Source organism: Tenrec ecaudatus, chromosome 17 (genome assembly GCF_050624435.1).
Source record: "Tenrec ecaudatus isolate mTenEca1 chromosome 17, mTenEca1.hap1, whole genome shotgun sequence".
Taxonomy (NCBI): Eukaryota; Metazoa; Chordata; class Mammalia; order Afrosoricida; family Tenrecidae; genus Tenrec; species Tenrec ecaudatus.
The window spans coordinates 86,733,162-86,754,511 of NC_134546.1; the positions used below are offsets into that span (position 1 = coordinate 86,733,162).

A 21,350-nucleotide genomic window follows, 5' to 3' on the forward strand; every position below is an offset into this window, starting at 1 on the left:
CACGGATACTCCTAGATGCTAGGTAAACTCACAGTCCCAGGGCATGGTGTGGGGAGTGGGGGGAGAGAGAGAGAGAGTGCAGGACAGCATTGGAATAAAGGAATGACGACCTTGGGTCTCATGAGAAGGTAAAGGGAAGTAGATGGCATTCTCCTCCAAGAACCATGGGTTCAAAGAGCAGACAAGTAGATATAAGAACCCATTTCCATAAGGCCCATCATCCACTGTCACCCCAAACAGAAGCGCCACCACTAGAAGTCGATATGTTTGCGGAGACCTGGGGAAAGCTGCTGGGATTTGAAGTCCTGCTCCAAAGTTCCTGGGCCTGGGAGCACAAACAGGGAGATGCATAGAGTATCCACTTCCACTTAGCCCGGCATCTGCATGCGAGGCCATTCTGAACAGGAGACCCTCCCTGGGCAAGCCTTGTGCCTTCCCTTCTATAGTCGCTGTGTTAGTCTGGGTAGACCAGAGAAACAAAGTCATAGACATTTGTATGTGTATAAATGAGATAGTTAAGGTTTATTGTGCCAACCTGGCTGATAAACTCATGTGGGATTAAATGAAGGGTGGAATGATAAATGGCTCGGTGAGTCTCCCCTTTCTAGTTATCTGGTCTCTTGTTCTCTAATGGTCAGATCAATGTGCTGCTGCCTTAGCTGGCAAGGCTCACTTCCTGTGAGACAACCCTGAGGAGAAGCCACATGGACTTACCATGATGCAGCCCTGGGTTCTGGAGAAGCCATGTGGAGACCCCTGCCAGCGCTGAGATGCTTCCACTGCCACTGGATTCAAAGACTTTCTACCCACTGGTCTATGATCCTCCTGCATTGGGCATCATTGTGTGTGTTTTGTGAGTTTGAGGAGGACCTTGTAGATCGGTGTTGGACACGTGGGCTAAGTTGGACTTATGGGCTTGGACTGGACTGGGTTGGGATGCTTTCTGAATGTACACTTACCCTATATATAAAACTCTCTCTTATACATATATGAGTTTCTGTGGATTTGTTTCTCTAGTTTACCCAGACTAACACAATAAGAAAGAGCTTTATATACAAGAGCAAATGAATATTGAGAAAACATGGCTCCTTCAGCTCCAAGGCTCTATGGGAGCTCCAAGTGTCTTCTCAACTGGAATACCTCACAGGGACATTCCAGCGAGCTGTTTATCTCCTTAGCACCTCCAGATGTGGTCATCAAGCTGTGACCTGATTAACAGGCTAGAATCCCAACCCTTCGCTAGTTGGCACCAGATTATATAACTACCACAGTTGCTCTCAGAAGGGAACTCAGTGCTACCCACATGTCCTTCCATGTGTGCTACACTCATGGGACGGGAAGGGGGCAGTACAGCCTAGGAAAACCTGTCCAAGGAAGCACAGGAGTAAGGCTGGGTCTGACGTCCGTGCCTCAGTTTCCCTGGCATGAGTCAATCCCACCAGGCCTGTAATCCAACTGGCAGCCCTTCAAGGGAGCAAGCCTGCAAAAGCTGTCTGTACTAGGCTGCTTGACACAAGGTGATGTTCCAGGTGTCCCGCTTCCAGGAACAGGCTCCAGACACTGCCCACTGGCCGTCCTTCCTCCAGAGCCCTGTGCTGACCCTACGACGGCCTGCCCATGCTGCCAGGTCTTCCTGCGCCATGCAACAAGGGGGCTGATGGGGGCACATCAGGGTACTGGAGTTTTAACCAGGCAGTGTGGAAAGATAAGCACCTGGTCAATCATCCTGCCACACTAGGGTGCTTCCAAAAAGGGCCATTGAGTCCAGCCTTCCCATGACCCCTCTGCCCTCAATAGACTTCCCAAGAACAGACAGAAAAGGGAACTTCCAGGGTTGCAGGGGGCCCCGGGGGTTCCCACCCCATTTTTAGCTGAGAGCACTGAGGCAAAGCTCCCTACCTCCCCAGCCCTCCTCTCTGCATGTAAAAATAACAGCAATGGTTTCTAACAATCGGCTTCTGTCTGGGAGCAGCTCCGGGGAAGGAGTCTTCAGAGTATCCCTGGAGCCTGGGGACAAACACAGCCAGTTGGGAGGCCACACCTCAAGTATCTTGGCGGCCTTGGGAGTCCTGACAGAGTGGCTGAAGCAAGCGAGTGGTGGTGAGGACCAGACAACCTGCGGTGGCTGGGGAAGGAGCGTACATCCCGGCGGTCCCCTTCCCTCATGTGGACAGCAACTCTTGGTCACTGGGAGTGACCTTCCATCATCTATCCCCTGTATCAGGGCATGGAGCATCAAGGAGGCAGGAGATTGCCTGATGCCAACCTGGAGAGGCCAAGACCTCGGGTGGGACAGGGAAGATAATTAAGGATGACTCCAAGTTCCCTCGAGATCTAAGTCAGGCTGGGGCAGGATGGGGGAGACCTGGCCTCTACAGGCTGGAGCTGGGGCCTGCCTTCCTAGTTCCTGGAGGGACATGTAGCACCAGGGAACTGTCCCTGTGCTGAAATGCATGATGGAAGCAGGCCTGAGCTACAGCTTCTGGGCTACAGCTTTTTGTCCTGGGCCAAAGTGGGCTACGTTGAGTCTGGCTGTTTTGCCTAAGAACAGGATGGCCTGGATCCAGCTAGGTAGGACTGGGATGGGTGGGTTCAGCATGGCTACCAGAGTGCACTATGCTATATGAATGCCAATACACTGTCATGGGCTCAGGTGGGTCAAAGTGGGCACTCTGGGTAGTCCTCAGTCATTCCTGGCTGATCTAGGCTGGGATCGGCTAGACTCTGCCTAGTTTGAATAAGCTAGGGTTAGGTGGATTTGATGGGCTATTGTTGATTGGACTGGGCTAGACTAAACTGGGCTGTCCCAAACAATGCTTAATTGAGCTTGAACTGAGCTGAAAGAGATAGATTTCCCTATGGTGGGTAGGCTGTCTGGTCTAGTTAGACAGAGCAATTGAAACTGATCTAATAAGAGTTAGCTGAGACTTGGCTGATATGTTCAGGATTATGCTAAGACAGGCTGACCTAAATTAACCTGAGGAGAACTAGACAGAGGAAGCTAGATACAATTGGATAGGGCTATAAGGATTATCTTAGTCTACTTCATCAGATTGAACTGCATTGCTTCATTGGTGACCTTGCTGTATTGAACTGGATTTGACTGGTTGTCCTGGGCTGGCTGGGCTGGGCTGGGCTGGGATAGGCTGATGAACGGGGCTGGGCTATATTTGTCTTATCTAGGTTAAACTGAACTGGGTTAGCAAGCTCGGCTGAGAAGGCCTGGGCTAGCCTGAGCTGCACTGGGCTGGGCTAAGCTAGCCTTATCTGGGCAGGGCTGTACTGATGTGAACTGGACTGGTTTGCCTGAGCTGGACTAAACTAGGCTGACCTGGCTTGGGTACCTGGACTGGGATATGCTAGTCTTGGCTAGGCTAAGTTGAACTGGCCTAGGCCAGGGTGGCTGTAGTAGACTGAGGTGGGCCAGGACTGGGCTGAGCTACTCTGTGTTGGGCTTTGCTGGGCTGTTGAAAAGACACTAGTTGGGCTAGGTTGGATTTCCAGGGCTGAACTGGGCTGGGCTGGGCTGGGCTGGGCTGACATGGTCTTGGCTAGGCTGGGCTTACTGGGTTGAATTGAGCTAGGCTAGGCTGAGCTGCCTCGGCTGTGCTAGCTTAATCTGGCCTTGGCTGCCCTGGAATGACCTGCCTATCCTGATTTGGTTGAATTGTGCTAGTCTTGCCTGGCATGGCCTAGCCTAAACTGAACTCTGATCATGTGAACAGAAGTGAACGAAACTCATCTAAACTGAACTGCCCCGTAGTGTGCTGACCTCGGCTGGCCAGATTGGACTGCACTAGGCTGGCCCATTCTGCATTCAATAGACTGATTGGACCAAACAAGGAAGAGTTAGGTTGAGCTCTGCTGAGCTGAGCAGGGCTAGTTGAGCTCTACACAATTGGGCTAGACTGGCCTAGGATGACTGACCTAGTTTGGTTGGGCAAATCTGATCTGGTTTGCACTGAGTTAGATTGGTATGGACTTGAATCGTTGATAGGAGCTGAGCTGAGTGTGGCCTGCCTTTGTTTGGGTGGTGTGAGCTGAGGGTTGAGCTGGCCTGAGATGGGATCAACTAGTCTTGATTAAACAAAACTGCACTGAGGTAGCCTGGGTTGGGCTGGGCTAGACTGAGATGGACTTGACTGGTTTGCATGAGCTGCACTAAACTGGGTTGAGTTGAGCTGTACTGAGGTGAAGTTGGCAGTGCTGACTGGAGACTGAGATAGCTGGGTTAGCTGGACTGGGATATGCTAATCTGGGCTAGATTACACTTTACTGGACTGGGCTGGGCTAGCTAGACTAACTGGGATGAGGTGGGCTGGGCTAATGTTGAGCTCTGCTGTGCTGGGCTAGGATGGGGTGTGCTGGACTGGCTGAAAACATATGAGCTGGGCTAAACTGTCCTGAGTTAAGCTGGATTGAGCTGAGCAAGGATGTGCCCGCGAGGCTGGGCTGGGTTGGTCTGGCCTATACTGAACTGAGCTGGGCTCGGCTACACTGGAGTAAAATGGAATGGCCTGGGCTCGCCTGGACTGGGTTGGATGGGGCTTGGTTAGGAAGGGCTAGATGGACTGGGCTGAACTTGGATGGGTCTGCTGGAATGCGAAGTCTAGGACTGGGCTTAGCTGGGATCATGTGAACTGAAGTGAGCTAGACTGGGTAGGGCTGGGCTGAGCTAGGCTTGGCTAGACTGGGTTAGTGGAATTGAAGACAGCTGGACTGGCCTGGGCTAGGTTAAGGTTGGCTTGCTGGACTTGGCTGAGATTGTCTGGAGTAAGCATAGCTGGGTTCAACTAAGCTGAAGTGACCTGGCCTGGCCTGGCCTGGGTGACTTGCTCAGTGGAATAGTTGGGATAGGCTGAGCTGACTCAGGCAGGCTAGGCTGGCCTGACTTAGGCTGACCTAGGCTGTTCTGACCGGTCTTGCTTGCTTGGGCTGCACTAGTCTAACTGGGCCAGGCAGGACGGTCTGGCCTGACTTGGGCTGCACTCAGATGAACTGAAATGAACTAAGCTAACCCAAATCTACTTGACTTGGGCTAGAATGCACTGGACTAGGCAGATTGGACTGGTCTTGGCCGACCTGATCAGAGTTGAAGCAGACTGGGGAGAACAAGGCTGGGTTAGGCTGAGTTCTGCTGGGCTGAGCTGGGCTCAGTTGGGTTGAATTGGCCTGGGCTAATTGTACCTGCTAACCTGCATTCCACTGGCCTGGACTGGCCTAGACAGGACTAGCCTGAGATGGATGCCAGACTTGGTTTAGTAAAGCTAATCTGAACAGGTCTGGCCTGAGCTAGCCAACTCTGATCTGGCTTTGAGCTGGATGGGGTAGGGCTGATCTGGGTTTGGCTTGATTCGAGTGGTCTAGACTGGCCTAGGCTGGGCTAAGCTACTGCACTGGGAGTAGCTGGGATAATCTGAACTGAGCTAGGTAGGGCTAAACTACTTGAACTAAATTGGAATGAATGAGGCTGGGCTAAGCTCTACTTGGACAGAATACGCATCTATTTGATTTGGCTGGACTGGGCCGCACTGGGTTGAATGAGGGCAGCTACTATCAAGCAAGGCTGAGCTGAACTGACTTAGACTTAGCTGGTCTACCTGGGTTAAATTGGGCTGAACTGTGGGGAGCAAAACTCATCTGGATTGATTTGTCATTGTTCAGTTCTGATGACTTTAATGCGAGGTCATTCGGGCTCTGCTCAACTGGATTTCATGCACAGAGTCAGGCTAACCTGAGCTGGGCTTGGCTGAAATGTATTGGGCTAAACTGAATTGCTCTGGGTTAATTTGGGTTAAACTGAACTGGCATGGGCAGACCAGACTAGGCAGAGTGTGCACAGAGCTGAGAGGAGTGGTGAGAGCGGCACTGTGGGTTTTTTTTTTAACTTTCCACCAGGTTCAGTGCAGAGCTGTGCTGGGAATCCTGGGTAGGATGAGGCGGCATATCTGGGGCTCCAAGGAAGATCGGGGGCTGGCATGTATGCCCACCAGCATGATGTTTGGAAGAAGAGATTTACAGGAGGACTTATAGGGTCTTTACCCTTTCTCCATGGGTGTTAGGGCCAGTTTGCCCCTTCCAGAAAGATGAGTAGTTCAGGTACTGGTGAAGGCCAACAGGGAGGGGAGAACACCTGGAGGACTAGCCAGTCAGGTGAGTGTGAGATGAAGGAACCAACCAAGGCAGAGTGGTCTGGATGCTGAAAAGCTGAGCCCAAGGTCCTGAGTAAGCAGCGAGCCAGAGTGGGCAGCAATGGGACTTCCCACAGTGAACCTACAAGGATATCGAGGTGATTCTTGAGGGGGGTCCTCTGATCCATACTCCCTAAAGAGGATCTATGGGTTGTGGGCAAAAGGCCAGTCTAGGGTCTACAGGTGGATAGGCAGAGGGAAGAGCTTGCGGATTCCTAGTGGGGGTGCAGGGGGTTCTGGGTTTCCAGGGTGTGATGGGGGTCTGTGAGACAGCATGGTTATTCCTGGAGAGAGTGGCCTCTGAAGTCCAACAATCCTCAGCCTTGGTGAATGAGCCATCCCCTCAGATCCTCAGGGAGAAGTCTCCCAGGGTCCAGTAACTTAGGGCCAAGGGTGGTATCCCATGAAGGTAGTAACAAATCAGTAGTTTCTGATTGGGATGGAGGGAATCCAGTCATCAGATGTCCTGGGCCTGGGCTTGTGGGGAAAGACATGGTGTCAGACAGTTGGGAAAGGACCACACTCTTGTGCGCCAAGCCCTCCCATCACCCAACACACAGGCCCTGAGAATAGTCAGCTTGGCCCTTGGGGGATGATGGTTACAACCAGTGCTGAACCTTGACTCTGTCCCTACAGCCTCTACCCAGGGACCCTCCGTCTTCCCTTTGGCACCATGCTGCAATGACAAAACTCCCAAAACCCTGGGCTGCTTGGTTACGGGCTTCCTCCCAGAACCAGTGGAAATAACCTGGGGCACAGGCTCCCTGAACAGAACTGAGGTGGTCTTCCCCTCCACCTTCAACGAGGCCTCCAGTCACTACAGCACCGTGAGCCTGGTGACCGTATCGGGTGAGCTCACCAAAGAGAAGGTCACCTGCAGAGTGGAGCACAAACCATCCAACTCCATCATCCACAAGAACATCACAGGTGAGCACGTCCTGCGGCAGCCACAGTAATAGCAAGAGGGACAACAGTTAAAGAGGCAGAGCTTTCAGTAACTGACATGCTGAGAAGGAGTCTCCTCCCACGCTTGTCCCCACAAAAGCAGGAGCAGAAGGGACTTGCCTTGGGGGATGAGGAGCATCAAGGTCAGGGAGGTGAACAAAACTCCTGCTAAAATTGGCTGATGGCCTTAGATCCACTGGCCACCCACAGGGCTGCCCTCCATTCACACTCAACTCTCTCACCCACAGTCTGCGCCACCTCACCCTCTGTAAAGCTCTTCCACACCGCCTGCCACCCTGGGGGTGACTCCCAGTCCACCATCCATCTGCTGTGCCTCATCACCGGTTTCACCCCGGGGGACATCAAGGTCAGTTGGCTGGTGAATGGGGAGGAGGCCAAGGACCTCTACCCAAACACTGCCGAGCCCAAGATAGAGGGCAAGCTGGCCTCCACCTACAGTGAGCTCAACATCACCCAGGACCAATGGTTGCATGAAAAGACCTACACCTGCCGTGCCACCATTCACGGCACACCCTATCTCGCCAGTGCCCGGAGATGCATAGGTACAGTCCCTGCCCTGTCTGAGGGGGGTGCAGGGTCTCATACATGCCTCCATAACATCACCCTGCCCATCCACAGATTCAGAAGCCCGGGGAGTGAGCGTCTACCTCCTCCCACCGAGTCCCATCGACCTGTACATCAACAATTCGACGAAGCTTGTCTGCTTGGTGATTGACCTGACCAGTAAAAAGGACTTGCATGTGACCTGGTCTTGGGACAGGAAGAAGCCTTTGAATATTAGCCGACTAGTTGTCAAGGAGCAACTCAATGCAACGATCACTGCCATGTCCACACTGCCCGTGGACACCAAGGACTGGATCCAGGGCGAGACTTACCGCTGCACAGTGTCCCATCCTGACCTGCCCAGGGAAATAGAGCAGTCGATTACCAAGGCCCAGGGTAAGCCTGCGGGTGCCAAGGGTGGGGCCAGGGGCCTCGGGTGGGGTGGCCCTGCTGACTCCACATGTTCCCTCACAGGCAAGCGTTTGGCCCCCGAGCTCTTCTTGTCCAAGGCACTCAACCAGGAAGATGATAGCAAGATAACCCTCACCTGTCTAGCCCAGAACTTCTTCCCTGCTGACATCACAGTGCAGTGGCTGAGCAACCAGGCCCTCGTGCAGCCAGACCAGGGCCACGTCCACACCACAGGACCCTACCCGACCAGCAGCTCTCGACGTGCCTTCTTCACCTTCAGCCTCCTGGAGGTCAAGAAGCCCGCCTGGGAGAACAACAAGTTCACCTGCCGTGTGGTCCACGAGGCCCTGTTGAATGGGAGGATTCTTGAGAAAACGGTGTCGAAAGACTCCGGTAACTGATACATCCCTGCCCTGATGCTCCTGGGTGCTGTCTGCTGAAGAGGGTGTGGGAAGCTAGTCAGACCCTTCATTTGGTGTGTAATGGCCCTAGGAAACGACCCCAATAAACACCCAGAGCCAATCTGGAACCCTGGGCTGATCTTATTTGGGGGAGGGGTGTGAGGGAAGTGAGCAGATGTTGGCCCTGAGCCTTGTGCTATCCCAGGGTAGGAGCAAGAGGAGCTGAGGATACACCATCTGCCCACCTAAGTGGCTGAGAGTGTCTGTTAGCCCAGTTCATGAGACCTGCCCTCTGCGCCCCACTCTGGGTCTGGCCTGATCACAAGGGTCCCAAGGACCGGAATAAGTGATACTCTAAGGAGTAGCCCAGTGAGGCCTCGACCCAGCCCCTGTGGCCACGTTCTCTCCTGAGCCTGCCCAGCCAGAAAGAGTCACACTCTGCTCTCACAGTGGCTGCATCCTGTCTGACTGGGCAGACAAACGTCGTCAAGGTGGGAAACTCCTGGAGTGAGACCCTCATAGATGGTCCCATATGGGGCTCTCATCCCTGAACCCACTGCCTTTTGTGCCCAACTGCATAGGGCATCACGCAATCATACACACAATACCAACCTACCATGCACACACCTTCTGACACACACAACAACCCCACCAGGAAACCTTAGCACAAGACATGATCTCGGACCCGCCCTCCCCACAGCCAGGTCACTCAGAGCCATATCCTCCCATTCCCACCCCACTCCAGGTCTGGTCCAGTCCTGAGGGCAACACCCAGGCCAAAGGGCCGAAGTCACTCATGGGAACACCCACTTCTTCATGCCACATGTGTCCCCAGCCCCACAGCGGGGCTCCAGGCAGCCACTTCAGCATCTCATGAAGACCACATCTGCGCTCTGCAACAGAGACCTCGGACCAGCCGGGCGGCCACTCATCCTTCACAGGTTTCTCTGGTAACTTTAACCTCCAGTAGCAAACTTCTCCTGTCTGCATACCACACACACACACACACACACACACACACACACACACACACTCACCAGGCACACACAGAGAGCTTGTTCTGGGCCTTGGGTGTGTGACTGGAGATGAGAAACCCACCCAGAACAAGAGGTGAGTTTGATGCCAACTCCTGGGGACCAGGGCTGAGGGACCAAGGCCACCTTATACATCACTTAAGCTGTGTGCACCCCCAAAACACACACGCACACACACACCAGGCCCACCATTCAAACACACTCCTGACCATCACAATCATAGCAAACCCATCACATATAGACTCATGCCACATGAATATATGACAAACCCATCACATATACATGAATATATGACAAACCCATCATATATACACCCAGAGACTAAACTACACATCCCACATAAACATACCACAATTACACACAACCTCAGTCCCATCGCATATTTGTGCGCAAAGCCCATCACCTGCACTTGTACTCTAGACCTATGATGTAAACACACGTACATCAAGTCGCTCATACATGCACACGTCAAACCCATCACACACATTCACCAAGCCCATCACAGACTCACACACACCCTATATCTATCACATATGTGCCTCTCAAGCCCACAGTATACACAGACTTGAGAATCCTTATGCAAACACATGCTAACAATTTTATACATATACAAAACCCACCACACACATACACCAAGCCCATCACATACTCCACACACCCTAGATCTATAACACATGTCCCTATCAAGCCAATAGTATACATACACTTGAAGCCCCTTATGCAAACACACACTCACAATTTCATACATATACCAAACCTATCACACACATATACACAAGCACTAGACCCCCACAGTCAGCCAAACTCCCTCACAAAAACTCAAATCCCATTAGACACATATCCCAGACTATCATGCCTGCACACACATTCCAAACCTGTCACACCCACATTGAGTATACACCACTCCACCACATGCACACACACAGACACACAATGCCCACCTGGTACACACCCAAAGACCTAATAACACATACACCCAGGCTCATCATATCTCATATACACCCCAAGCTCATCAAATCCCACATAAACTCCATCATACACGTGTGTGCATGCACACACTGACTCTGTAATGCACATGGCCACAGGCCCATCACAAGCATGCACACCAAGCCCATAACAAAAACACATGCTCAATCTATCATGCAAGCACATGCAGACTCATCAAATACACACAAGTCTGCACATACTAGCCCCGCCACATACTCATGTCAAAAATCCATCTCACACACACACCCCAAACCTATGACACAGATGTATCTCAGACCCATCATACTTAACCACCCACAACAAACTCACCACACATATACTCATCAGGCAAAATTACACCCACACATTCCCCAGACGGATCACACACAGAGACATCAAACCCACTGCATCCATCACATGCAAACAAATACACACATGCACTCTCAACCACACACACAAGTGAAACCAAAGTAAACCCACTGATGTCAAGGCCATTTGGGCCCCTACATACCCTCGAGAGGGTTTCTGATACTGCACATCTTTATGGAATGAACCGCCTCCTCATTCTCCAACAGAGCAGTCATGGAAATGAACTGGTGACCTTCCCATTAGCGGTCAGTCCCAAGACTCCTTCTCAAGCACGGAAGCATCCGTCAGATGCACACAGGAAATACAGGCACCCAATATACACACTGCTTACACACACAGCTCCGAAGACATGCCAGCCCGTGCCCAGGCACTGAAATTCCCCCTTGTAGCCTGCACATGTCTGGGCACTATGCACGCCCTACGAGCTGAGATCCCTGGGACCTTCATCTTCCCTATTCTCCCCACTGGGCCATGGACAAGAGAGAGAGGACTCAACCCTAGGCCAGAGAGACAGAGGGAAGGGCTTCCCCTTTCTATTGGTTGCCACCTCAGTCTGGCCCATGGAGACAGGAGATAGTTTGAGGGCAGAGGTAGGAGGAAGAGAGAAATGGTGAGCGTGCTTCTGTGGCTCCAGGGCTTAGGCCACTGTAGAAGGCCTACCTTCAGGGTGGGGCGACAGAAGGAAGAGGAACCATGCCAGTGTGGGTGGCCATGACCCAGTCAATGAATGCTCTGGGCTTGCTCGGCCCTAGCCTGGATGTCAATTCACCCACCTAGCCTTGGCTCCACACAGTAAGAACCTCTGATATTGTGAGGTATAGGTTCGGGTCCTAACTTGTTGATTCATGGGGCCCGAGCCTGTCCCATGTCCTGAGTGGGCTATGGTCTCAGATCTGCTCCTGAGGCAAAGGGAGCTGGCTTTGCGCTCCCAGGGCAGAAAGGGAGCTGGCTTCCCAGGGCAGAAATGAGGCCATGCTGGATGAGGTGAGATGTATCAGAAGAAGGCATGGTTGCTCCAGAAGCTATGTAGAAGAAGGCCTGAGAGCCATGGTGCCTTGGTGGGTGCAGGATCCTTCTCAAGCAGGGGCCTGGGAGAGGCAGAGCTGAGGCTGTGCGCAGGCAATCGATTCAAGGCCGTCTAGGAAGGGGCAGAGGGAGAAGCGGTCAGAAGAGGCCGGTAACTGCCAAATCCGAGATCCAGGGAATGAAGGCTGCTGGCTCAGGACAGGACAGAGGATGGGGACTGCTCCCACGGGGCCGTGACCAACTGAAGGTCTGTGACTGTGGGTCTTCCAAATGGAGCTTCTACTACCCTGGGCTCCAACCAGTGAGAAGCTCCATTCTCCCCTCCTCCCCTGCTCCCAATTGGGACAGAAGACTCGAACCCTTGCTAACTCCAGGGAGAGGCCTGGGATCTTCCCTCTTCTGCTACTGTTTTGGGCCAGGACTAATTGGCTCATCTCCCCAGAGCTAGACCTTCAAGACCTGTGTGTGGAAGAGGACGAGAGCAAGGAGCTCGAGGAGTTGTGGACCGGCACCTGCATCTTCATCACTCTCTTCTTGCTCAGCGTGAGCTACGGTGCCACCATCACTCTCTTCAAGGTGAGGGCACAGGCAACTGAGCTGGGGTGGGGGTGAGGGTAGGGAGCAGAGAGCCGGTCTGATGGGCTGATCTCACCTCTGACCTTTTTGCAGGTACAGTGGGTCTTCTCAGCCGTGGCCCAGAAGGAGCTCCAGGACTCTCATGATTACAGCAACATCCTGTAGCCAGTGGGCTGGATGGGGTGACCAAGCTGGTGTTGGCCACCTTGGCTGCTGATGCAGACCAGGGCCAGCGGCATTCCTTGGGGACCATACTCTCCACCTGTGTATGAGCAGAAAGGGACCAACCACCCAAAGATTGCCCCCTCTTCCAAGGTGGGAGGAAGAGAAAGAGGGAGCAGGTGAACTCCCCAAGGGGAGCTCCTATGGACTGATTTCCAGTCCCATGTCTCAAAGAATCCACTGGGATCCTTTAATGATTCTACTTATCTCCCCCACTGGGAGATAGGCTCCTGGGTGACCTGGAATGGTTGTGAGGGAGGGACAGAGAGGAGGAGTGTTGATCACATCGGACCCCACCCAATCACTCTTTTCCAATAAACAACTGCCTGAACAGATGTATGTCCAGAACTCACAGCCTAGCCAGCAACCTACAGCCTACAACCTAACCCAGACACAGAGTCGACAGGCCACAGCCCAGGGTCCAGAGCCTACAGCTCAATTCAAAACACAGTGCCCAACCAAGGACCCAGAGTTCAAAGCCTGAGTCCAAACCAGAATCTAGAGTCCAGAGCCAAACCTGGAGTCCAGAGCCCAGTCCAAAATCAAGCTCCTGTTCCTCAGAATCAGTCAGGCATACCTTTCCCTCAAGTCCATGTCTCCTATTCCCCTGTGACTACTCACTCCTCACCTTTCTCTTCCACCCACCATCCCTGCCGTCCACTCCTGGTGCAGTATCCCTGTGGAGGGAGAAGGCAAAGAAGTCATTCTAGAGAGTAGTCTTGTGACTATCCAGGACTGTGGCAAGGCCCTGGGGATGAGAGGCTGAGAGAACAGCCCCACATGAAGAGGGAATTTCTGATGAGGTTCACATGGTGGCTACAAGTCTTCTCCTAGACTTGGCAATTCTATTTCCTTCTACTTGAGCTTCTTAGTAAAGTTCCCTTCCACAATTTGCTGGTCACAAGAACACTCTTTGGGGAGGGCCTCTTTGTAACTGGTATAAAAATAGGAAAATACTCTTAATTGTTTCTTCATGACAATGGATTTCATCATACAGACTGAGTCCTCAGGAGAGTGAGTTTCACAGAAGGAGACCAAGTCATCATCAGCTGGAAGAAAATGTGCCCATAATTAGAAAATGACAATAAGACATTTTGAGCTGTTAGGCCCATTTCTCAGGGTCAGTGGCCACACCTCTAGCCCACACATGCCCAGTTCCTGAACTGACCTCGTAGACCCACGTATACCTTAGGGAGAGACTCAGTAGCATTGAAGCAGGTTGGGGAGCTCACCATGGGGCTCTCAATCCATCCTCATCACACTGCACCGGGAAACTTGCTCTAGACCACAGTCACCACTGCAGGAAGAGAGTGGATCTTGAGCAAGCTCCCCAGCCTTGGGAAAGCTTACCTCTACCTGTTACACCTGACTGTTCACTCTCCCTCCCAATGTCAACAGTGCTGTGCATAAACTATGTAGGTCCTATGTGTGTCTTCATAACTCAACTATGCATGCATGGATGGATGGATATTGATATGGTTGGATGACAATGAGAGGATGGATGTATGGATGTTTGGGTCAGCTGGTGTATGTACGGATGGATGGATGGACAGATTACAGAAAGAATGAATACGGGCAGGAAAATGGATAGGTGAGTTGATGAATAAATGTTCATGTAAACAAGGTCTAATTTCCCTCTTGTGTGCCCAGAAAGGATGTTCTCCAGAGGAGGATGCCAGGGGTGGAGTGGTGGATGAACAAAAGTACACTAGCACACAGGCCATGACATATTCAGTCTCTTCGGGGCTACAGGTTGAGGATCACATGAGAGGAAAGCCTTGAGCAGAGAACTGTGGGGATGGCAGGCTGTATGTGGGGAAAGGCTATGCCTTGGAACTTAGCACAATCTGGACCTGTAGGCCTCTGAGACAGGTAGAGCCTTCTGATGTGGATGAGTCCCAAACAGCTGCCCATCAGTTTAGTGGGGGAAAGAGAAACCACACTTCATGGCAGTTACTGAGGGGCGGCTGGTACGGCTCTAACCACATAAGCTCAGGGCTCATTCTTCATCACCCTGAAGGTCTCCCTGAGTGTCTTCCCTGAGGCTTTCATGTCAGAATCCCTGTCCTTCTGTCCCCCTGCCTCAGTTATTTCGTGCCCATTAAGGTCAAGCAAGCCCTTTCCCTCTGTGTTCCCTTCCTCTCTTGATCCTCTTGGAATCCTGCTCAGTGCTTGCTCAATTTCTCTATATTCATCTTTGGGCCTATTTCTGTCTCTAAGTGTGTATTTTCATTTCGCCTTCCTGACATCTATTCCCAACCCCATCCTGTGGTCAGCAACCTGGATCATGGTTCCATCATACCCCTAGCCTCCAACTCTCACAGCCTCAAGGCAGGGCAGGATCAGTGGGTGGGGGCGGGATACAGCCTGGGCCTCACACACCTGGCCCTGCCACAGCCAGACCACAGACCAGACATGACGTGGAGGTGTAGCCATGTCTGCTGGAACAGGAAGTCAGTGAGTGACCACACTGATCCAGACATACAGCCACATAGACCCTCCCCCCCCAGCCAACCTCTCCCAGAAGATACGGACCCAATATCACCCCAACTAGTCTCACCTAGCCCAGCACAGGGCAGAGAGATTCACGGAAGCCACATGGCCACGAGGGCAGAGTCTGGAGAAGGTTTGGGCCTCACATTCTCTTCCAGCCACTTCTGAGGTGGGTAAGCTGGGGGTCAAGGGAATGAACCTGCAGTGTGGGCGCTGCCTGGCCAGCAAGATGCCAAGGTCCCTCTCAGCAAAAGGTGGGACCCTTCAGCAACCTTAAGCAGGTGGGACCCAAAAGCTCTTAGTTCTCCTTCTCCACCTCTAAATAATGAGGCCTCTGTGTAGCCCTGGCCAGCTACTCCGGAGCCTTCCTGGATCAGGAGGATGAAGGACACCCAGACCAGACACACCAATGGGAAAGAAGGCAGGAGAGGTTGTGGAGACCCAGGAAGACCACAGGGCAGGTGGGTGTGAGAGGAGAGTCAAAGCTGGGTAGGGATGGGCTGAACATGGGGAAGAACATGACTGGAATGAGCTGAATGAGACACTGGGCTGAGCTCTGTTTGGTTGGACTGGCTGGGCTGATCTGGGTAAATTGAGACTGGTGTGAGCTGTGGTGTGCAGGGCTGACTAGGAAAGTTGGCTAGACTATGCTAGAATGGACTGGGCGAGGCAGAGTGAACTAAAGTGAACTGAACTGGATCAGACTGAGCTAGGCTAGATTGATTTGAACAGGGTGGTGGAGTTGAGCTGGGATGAGCTATGTTGACTGGAGCTGGGCTTAGGTAGACTGAGCTTAGCTCAATTTAGCTAGTGGGACTAGGCTAGGCTCAGCTCTTCTGGGCTGAACTGGGCTAATTAAACTAAGTTGAGCTAATCGAAGCTAGACTGAGCTGAGCTGGGTTAAGCAGCACTAGTCTGGGGTAGACTGTCTGGCTAATGGACTGATCTGGGTTGAGCCGAGTTTGACTGGGGTGAGCTGAGCTGGGTTGAGATGAGGTAAGCTGTGCTAAGCTGGGCTTCCAGGGCTAACTTGGGAGTGGACTGCAATGATATATAATGGACTGAGCTGGGCTAGTCAGGATGAACTGGACTAGGTCGATGGCTTTGGCTGAGGAGGGTTGGGCTGGGCAAGGCTGAGCTGGACTAGCTAGGCTTAACTGTACTGGCTGAGCTGAGCTGGGTCTACCTGGAGTTAGTTGGGTTAGATTGAGCTGAGCTGGGCTGGGCTGGGCTGGCCTGGACTGGGCTGGGCTGGCCTGGACTGGGCTAAGCTGAGCTAACTGGATTTGGCTGGGGTGGGCTTAGCTGGGATATCTGGCCTTCGCTGAACTAGCTGAGCTGAGCTGGGCTTCCCTGGAGTAAGCTGGGATCATGGGGCTGACCTGGACTAGCTAGACTGAGCTGAGCTTCATTGAACTTGACTAGCTGGGTTGAGCTTGGTTCGATTGAACTGGACTAGTTGGGCTCAGCTGAACAGAGCTGAGATGATTGGGTTGGGCTGGGCTGGGCCAGTTGAGATAGCTGGCTAAATTGGACTAGCTGAGCTAGGTTCAGTTGGGGTGAGCTTGAGTGGGCCAAGGTGGAATAGCTGGACTGAACTGAACTAGCTGGACTGAGCTGAGCTGAGCTGAGCTGACTGGGCTTGGCTGGAGTGGACTGTGCTCTGCTGAACTGGGATCACTGGGTTGAGCTGGACTAGCTGAGCGGGGTTTGGCTGGTGTGAGCTATGCAGAGCTGGGCTGAACTGGACTAATTGGCCTGAGCTGAGCTGAGCTGAGCTGGGCTAAATTGAGCCGAGATGAACTAACAGGGTCTGACTAGGGTGAGCTGGGCTGGGCTGGGCTGAGCTGAGCTGAGCTGAGCTGAGCTGAGCTGGGATAGCTAGGCTGAGCTGGCTTCATTTGACTGAGCTAAACTGATCTGTCTTGAATTTAGTGAGCTGGGTTGGGCTGAGCGGGGCTGGTTGGATTAGCTAGACTGAGCTGATCTGAGCTAAACTGGATTTGGCTGGGATGAGCTTGGTTGGGCTATAAGTGAAGCGAGTTGCACTGGGCTGAGAAAGGTGTGGTGGGGCTGGGCTAAACTCTGCTACATGGGCTGGACTAAACTGGGCTGAACCTGGCTAAACTGTGTTTGGCTAGGGTGGCCTGGGCTGAGCCAGTCGATGTTGAGCTATCCACATGCACTCATCTGGGCTCTGCGGGACTGACTGAACTGGGCTGAGGTGGGCTGAGTTAGGGGGAGCTGGGTTGAGCAGGACAATGTTGGGTTGAACTGAATTATGCTCCTTGAGTAAGCTAAGCTTACAAGAGCTAGCTTAGACCGAGCTGAGCTGTGCCAAGCTGAACTGGGATGAGCTGATTGGAGCTAGAATGGATTGAACCAGCTTATGTGGGATGAGTTGGGTTGACCAGAAAAGCTGGGTTGGGCTGGGATCTGACTGAGTTAAACTAGATTAGAATGAGCTGAGCAGAGTAGCCTGAGCTGGACAGGATGGGGTGGGACTGGGTGAGCTATGCAGGCCAGGGCTGTGCTAGACTGAACTTCTCTGAGCTGAGCTAAGCTAGTTGGGGTGAGCTGAGCTGAGCTGGACTGGGTTGAACTGAACTGAACTGAGCTAGGCTAGACTGGGCTCGTTGAGCTGAGCTGAACTGGGCTGAGTTGAATTCTGCTAAATGAACTGAGCTAGATTTACCAGGGTTAGTTTGGGTTGAGCTGGCCTGGACTGGACTGACCTAGCTGGGCTAGCTGAGCCAGTCAGAGCTTGGCTGGCTGGGCTGAGGAGGGTCATTTGGTCTGAGCTGCACTAGCTGGGCTGTGTTAAGGTGAATGAGACTGGGCTTGGCTAAGTTAGGCTTAGCTGGTTGAGGTAAACTGGGATGAGCTGGGCCAGGCTGCTGAGTTACTTAAATTGAGCTGGACTAAGCAGGACTGACAGGGCCCAGCTAGAGAAGGTTGACTGGAATCAGTTGGGCTGAGCTGGGCAGGGCTGGAATGAGTTCAACTGGGCTGACTGGGCTTTGCCAGGCTAAGCTGAGCTTGGCTGAACTGGGGTTGATTAGCTGAAGTGGGTTGGGCTGAGCTGGCAAGGGAAAGCTCTGCTGGGTTGGGCTAGACTGGGCTGGGTTGGGTTGGAATAGTCCTCAGGGCTTAGCTGAACTGGTCTGAGCTGCACTGGTCTGAACTTAAATGAGTTTGGCAAGGCTGCGTTGACCTGGGGTGGACTGAGCTCAGCTGAGCTGGATTTTCAGGGCTGGTCTTGGCTAGGCAGAGCTGAACTGGATTTTTGCTATGCATGCCTGATTGGCCTGAACTGGGCCAGGCCCACTGGCTGCACTGGACTTGGTCCCGTGTAAGCAGGAGAGGTGGGTGGGGGGGGGGGAGGAAATAGTTGGAGAGTGCTGTATTCCCAGAATTTGGGCCCTAGCTCTCCATGGTCTACATGTGTGTGGGCCATGGTAGGATCCGTGTGCTGGGGAGGAAGGTCTGCCTGGCAGCCTTGTAGGTAACATGAGAGGTGGAAACAATGAGGCTCCCTCTACTACCTGGTGCTGCCCCCACACTAACTGAGATTTAGGCATAAACTTATCTGGCCAAAGGTTGTGCCTCACCCAGGGACTGTCCCCTCAGGACCCTCCCTTGTCCCAGAGTGTGGAGTGCCCACTTCACAGTAAGTGCGGTAGCATGGGGCACTTTCAACATGGTCAGTGAGTGGCAAAGCTTATGAACTGAGCAACCTGAACCGGGGCTTGTCCATAGAGCACATCCAGACCCAGCCTGAGGACTTTGTCCATGAATTGTCTCTGGGGGGCAGAGACCTCTGTCCTTGCATGGTGTCCAGGGTCCTTCCTGAGGTCTCTGCCCACAGGTCATGCCCCCAGTCCAGTCGGAGGCCCCTGTCCATGGGTCCTGCAAGGTTTCTGTCTAAGGTCTCTGCCATGTATCTTGTCCTGGCACCTGCCTAGCAATCTATGCATGGATCATATACTTAATGGGGCTGTGCTAAACCATGGAGCAGGTTCAAATCCCTGGTACGAGGCCCACTAACTATGTCAACTTTAGGCAGCTTCGTGGGTACTCTGTGTGGCCCCTGCATGCATCCTGGGGAGCGCAGGAGTAGAAAGGGGGGGTTGGACAGCGCTATGTGCTGGTTGATAAGCACTCCACGTGGATGGGCCCATGGGCCAGACCACAGGGCCATGTTCAGCCCCTCTGACAGTCTATCCTATATGCTCCAGAGCCGAAGGCCACGCCCCATGTCTTCCCACTGAGTCTCTCGAGTGCCACCCAGGATGGAACTGTGGTCGTCGGCTGCCTGATCCAGGGCTTCTTCCCACCGGCACCCGTGAATGTGACTTGGACACACAATGGGGGTAGCGTGACTGTCACAGACTTCCCTGCCGTCAAGGCTTCCTCTGGGGAGCTGTACACCATGAGCAGCCAGCTCACACTGCCAGCCGCCCAGTGCCCAGACACCTCAGCCCTCCAGTGCCATGTGAAGCATTACGACAGCCCGGACCAGGTGGCCAGGGTGCCCTGCAAAGGTCAGAGGACAGGCAACAGAGCTGGATGGTGAGGGGTGGCAGAGAAGATAGGAGGGAGGGGGCACCGGAAGGGGCTGGAGGGAAAAAGGGAGGGACTTAGGGACAAACACTCACCCATTCTGGTCTCGTTCAGTTCCAAGGCCAATCAGCTGCTGCCAGCCACGCCTGTCCCTGAGCCGACCAGCCCTGGAAGACCTGCTCGTTGGCTCCGATGCCAAGCTCACCTGTACACTGAGTGGCCTCAGGAATCCTGAGGGGGCCACCTTCACCTGGCAGCCCTCCAACGGGAAGGATGCTGTGCAGGGGTCCCCTGAGCAGGACTCCTGCGGCTGCTACAAAGTGTCCAGCGTCCTCCCTGGCTGTGCAGATCCCTGGAACCGTGGCCAGGTCTTCACATGTTCAGCAACCCACCCCGAGGCCAGAAGCCTGGCACCGATCAAGATCTCCAAAAACTCAGGTAGGCTGCAGATGCTGGACCAGAGGAGTGCAGCCCCCGTGACGTGGGGCTTACTGAGAGGACCCTGAGTCCAGGTAAGGTTGCCTTCCCAGCGCCAGACCTGTTCTCTCATTTACAGGGCACAAATTCCAGCCTCAGGTGTACATGCAGCCGCCCTCGGCTGAGGAACTGGCCATGAACGAGCTGGTGACAATCTCCTGTGTGGCACGTGGCTTCAGCCCCCAGGATGTGCTGGTACGCTGGATGCATGAGAAAGATGAGGTGCCCACCAGTGACTATGTGACCTGGGACGCCCGCCAGGAGCCGATCCAGGGTACCCCCACCTATGCCGTGACCAGCCTGCTGCGCGTTTCGGCCGAGGCCTGGAAGAAGGGAGATAACTTCTCCTGCATGGTTGGCCACGAGGCCCTGCCGACGGCCTTCACCCAGAGGAGCATCAACAAGTTGGCTGGTAAACCCACCAAAGTCAACGTTTCTCTGGTCATGCCTGAGGGGGATATGACCTGCTACTGAGCCCAGACCCTGCTCCTCAAATAAACTCTGTGTTCCACCAGAAAAAAAGCCCTTCTCTTCCGTCCAGCCACCTGTCTGTCCATGCCGGGGGTTGGCAGCATGCCCAGGTAGGGCAGAGGCAGGGAAGATGGGGCAGCCCTCTGCCCTGACCCAATCAGGCCTCAATTTCCCTGCTCAGCTAGTGCCTCCACATGCCTTCCCACCCTGGATTGTATGTGTGTGTGCATGCGCGTGTGTGCATAAATGGGAGAGCATGTGTGTGTACGTGTGTGTATCTGTGTACAGACATTGCTCAGAGGGATTCAGATGCAGACCAGGGTGGCCTCAGCCTGGAATTGACCCCAATGGTCATGGAGCCTTGAGAAGGACAGGAGTGGGCAGAAATGTGGCCATCTGTATCTCCAAAATCTCCCTCTTGCTGCCCCCAGTGGAGGGGGAGACAGGGAAAGGCTGCACAGGAACTAATATCACTGGAGGGGGTACCCAGAGAATGGCCCGAGCTGGATTCCAGGGAGCCTCTAGAAAGAAAGGCAAGCCCAGGCTGTCAACTCACTGGCTCAGTGAATGCAGACCAGGCCCTGAAACTTCCAGAAGTTTTCCCGGTCTTCAGGTCTGCTCACTGACGTGTACAGAATGAG

At 53.4% G+C, this 21,350-nt stretch overlaps 2 gene segments (V, D, J or C); both read left to right on the forward strand.

Annotated features, from left to right (window-relative positions):
* Positions 1-12,648, forward strand: part of LOC142430580 (immunoglobulin heavy constant epsilon-like) — a 28,624-nt gene extending 15,976 nt beyond the window's left edge. Inside the window, 6 exon segments of the C gene segment in view lie at positions 6,964-7,118; positions 7,385-7,699; positions 7,776-8,096; positions 8,175-8,504; positions 12,350-12,483; positions 12,577-12,648. Coding sequence covers positions 6,964-7,118; positions 7,385-7,699; positions 7,776-8,096; positions 8,175-8,504; positions 12,350-12,483; positions 12,577-12,648 — 1,327 coding nt within the window.
* A 6,559-nt stretch (positions 12,649-19,207) lies between these two features.
* LOC142430581 (immunoglobulin alpha-2 heavy chain-like) lies at positions 19,208-20,712 on the forward strand. The segment is given in 4 exon segments: positions 19,208-19,229; positions 19,437-19,742; positions 19,876-20,199; positions 20,318-20,712. Coding segments are annotated over 4 exon segments (1,047 nt in total).
* The last annotated feature ends 638 nt before the right edge of the window (positions 20,713-21,350 follow it).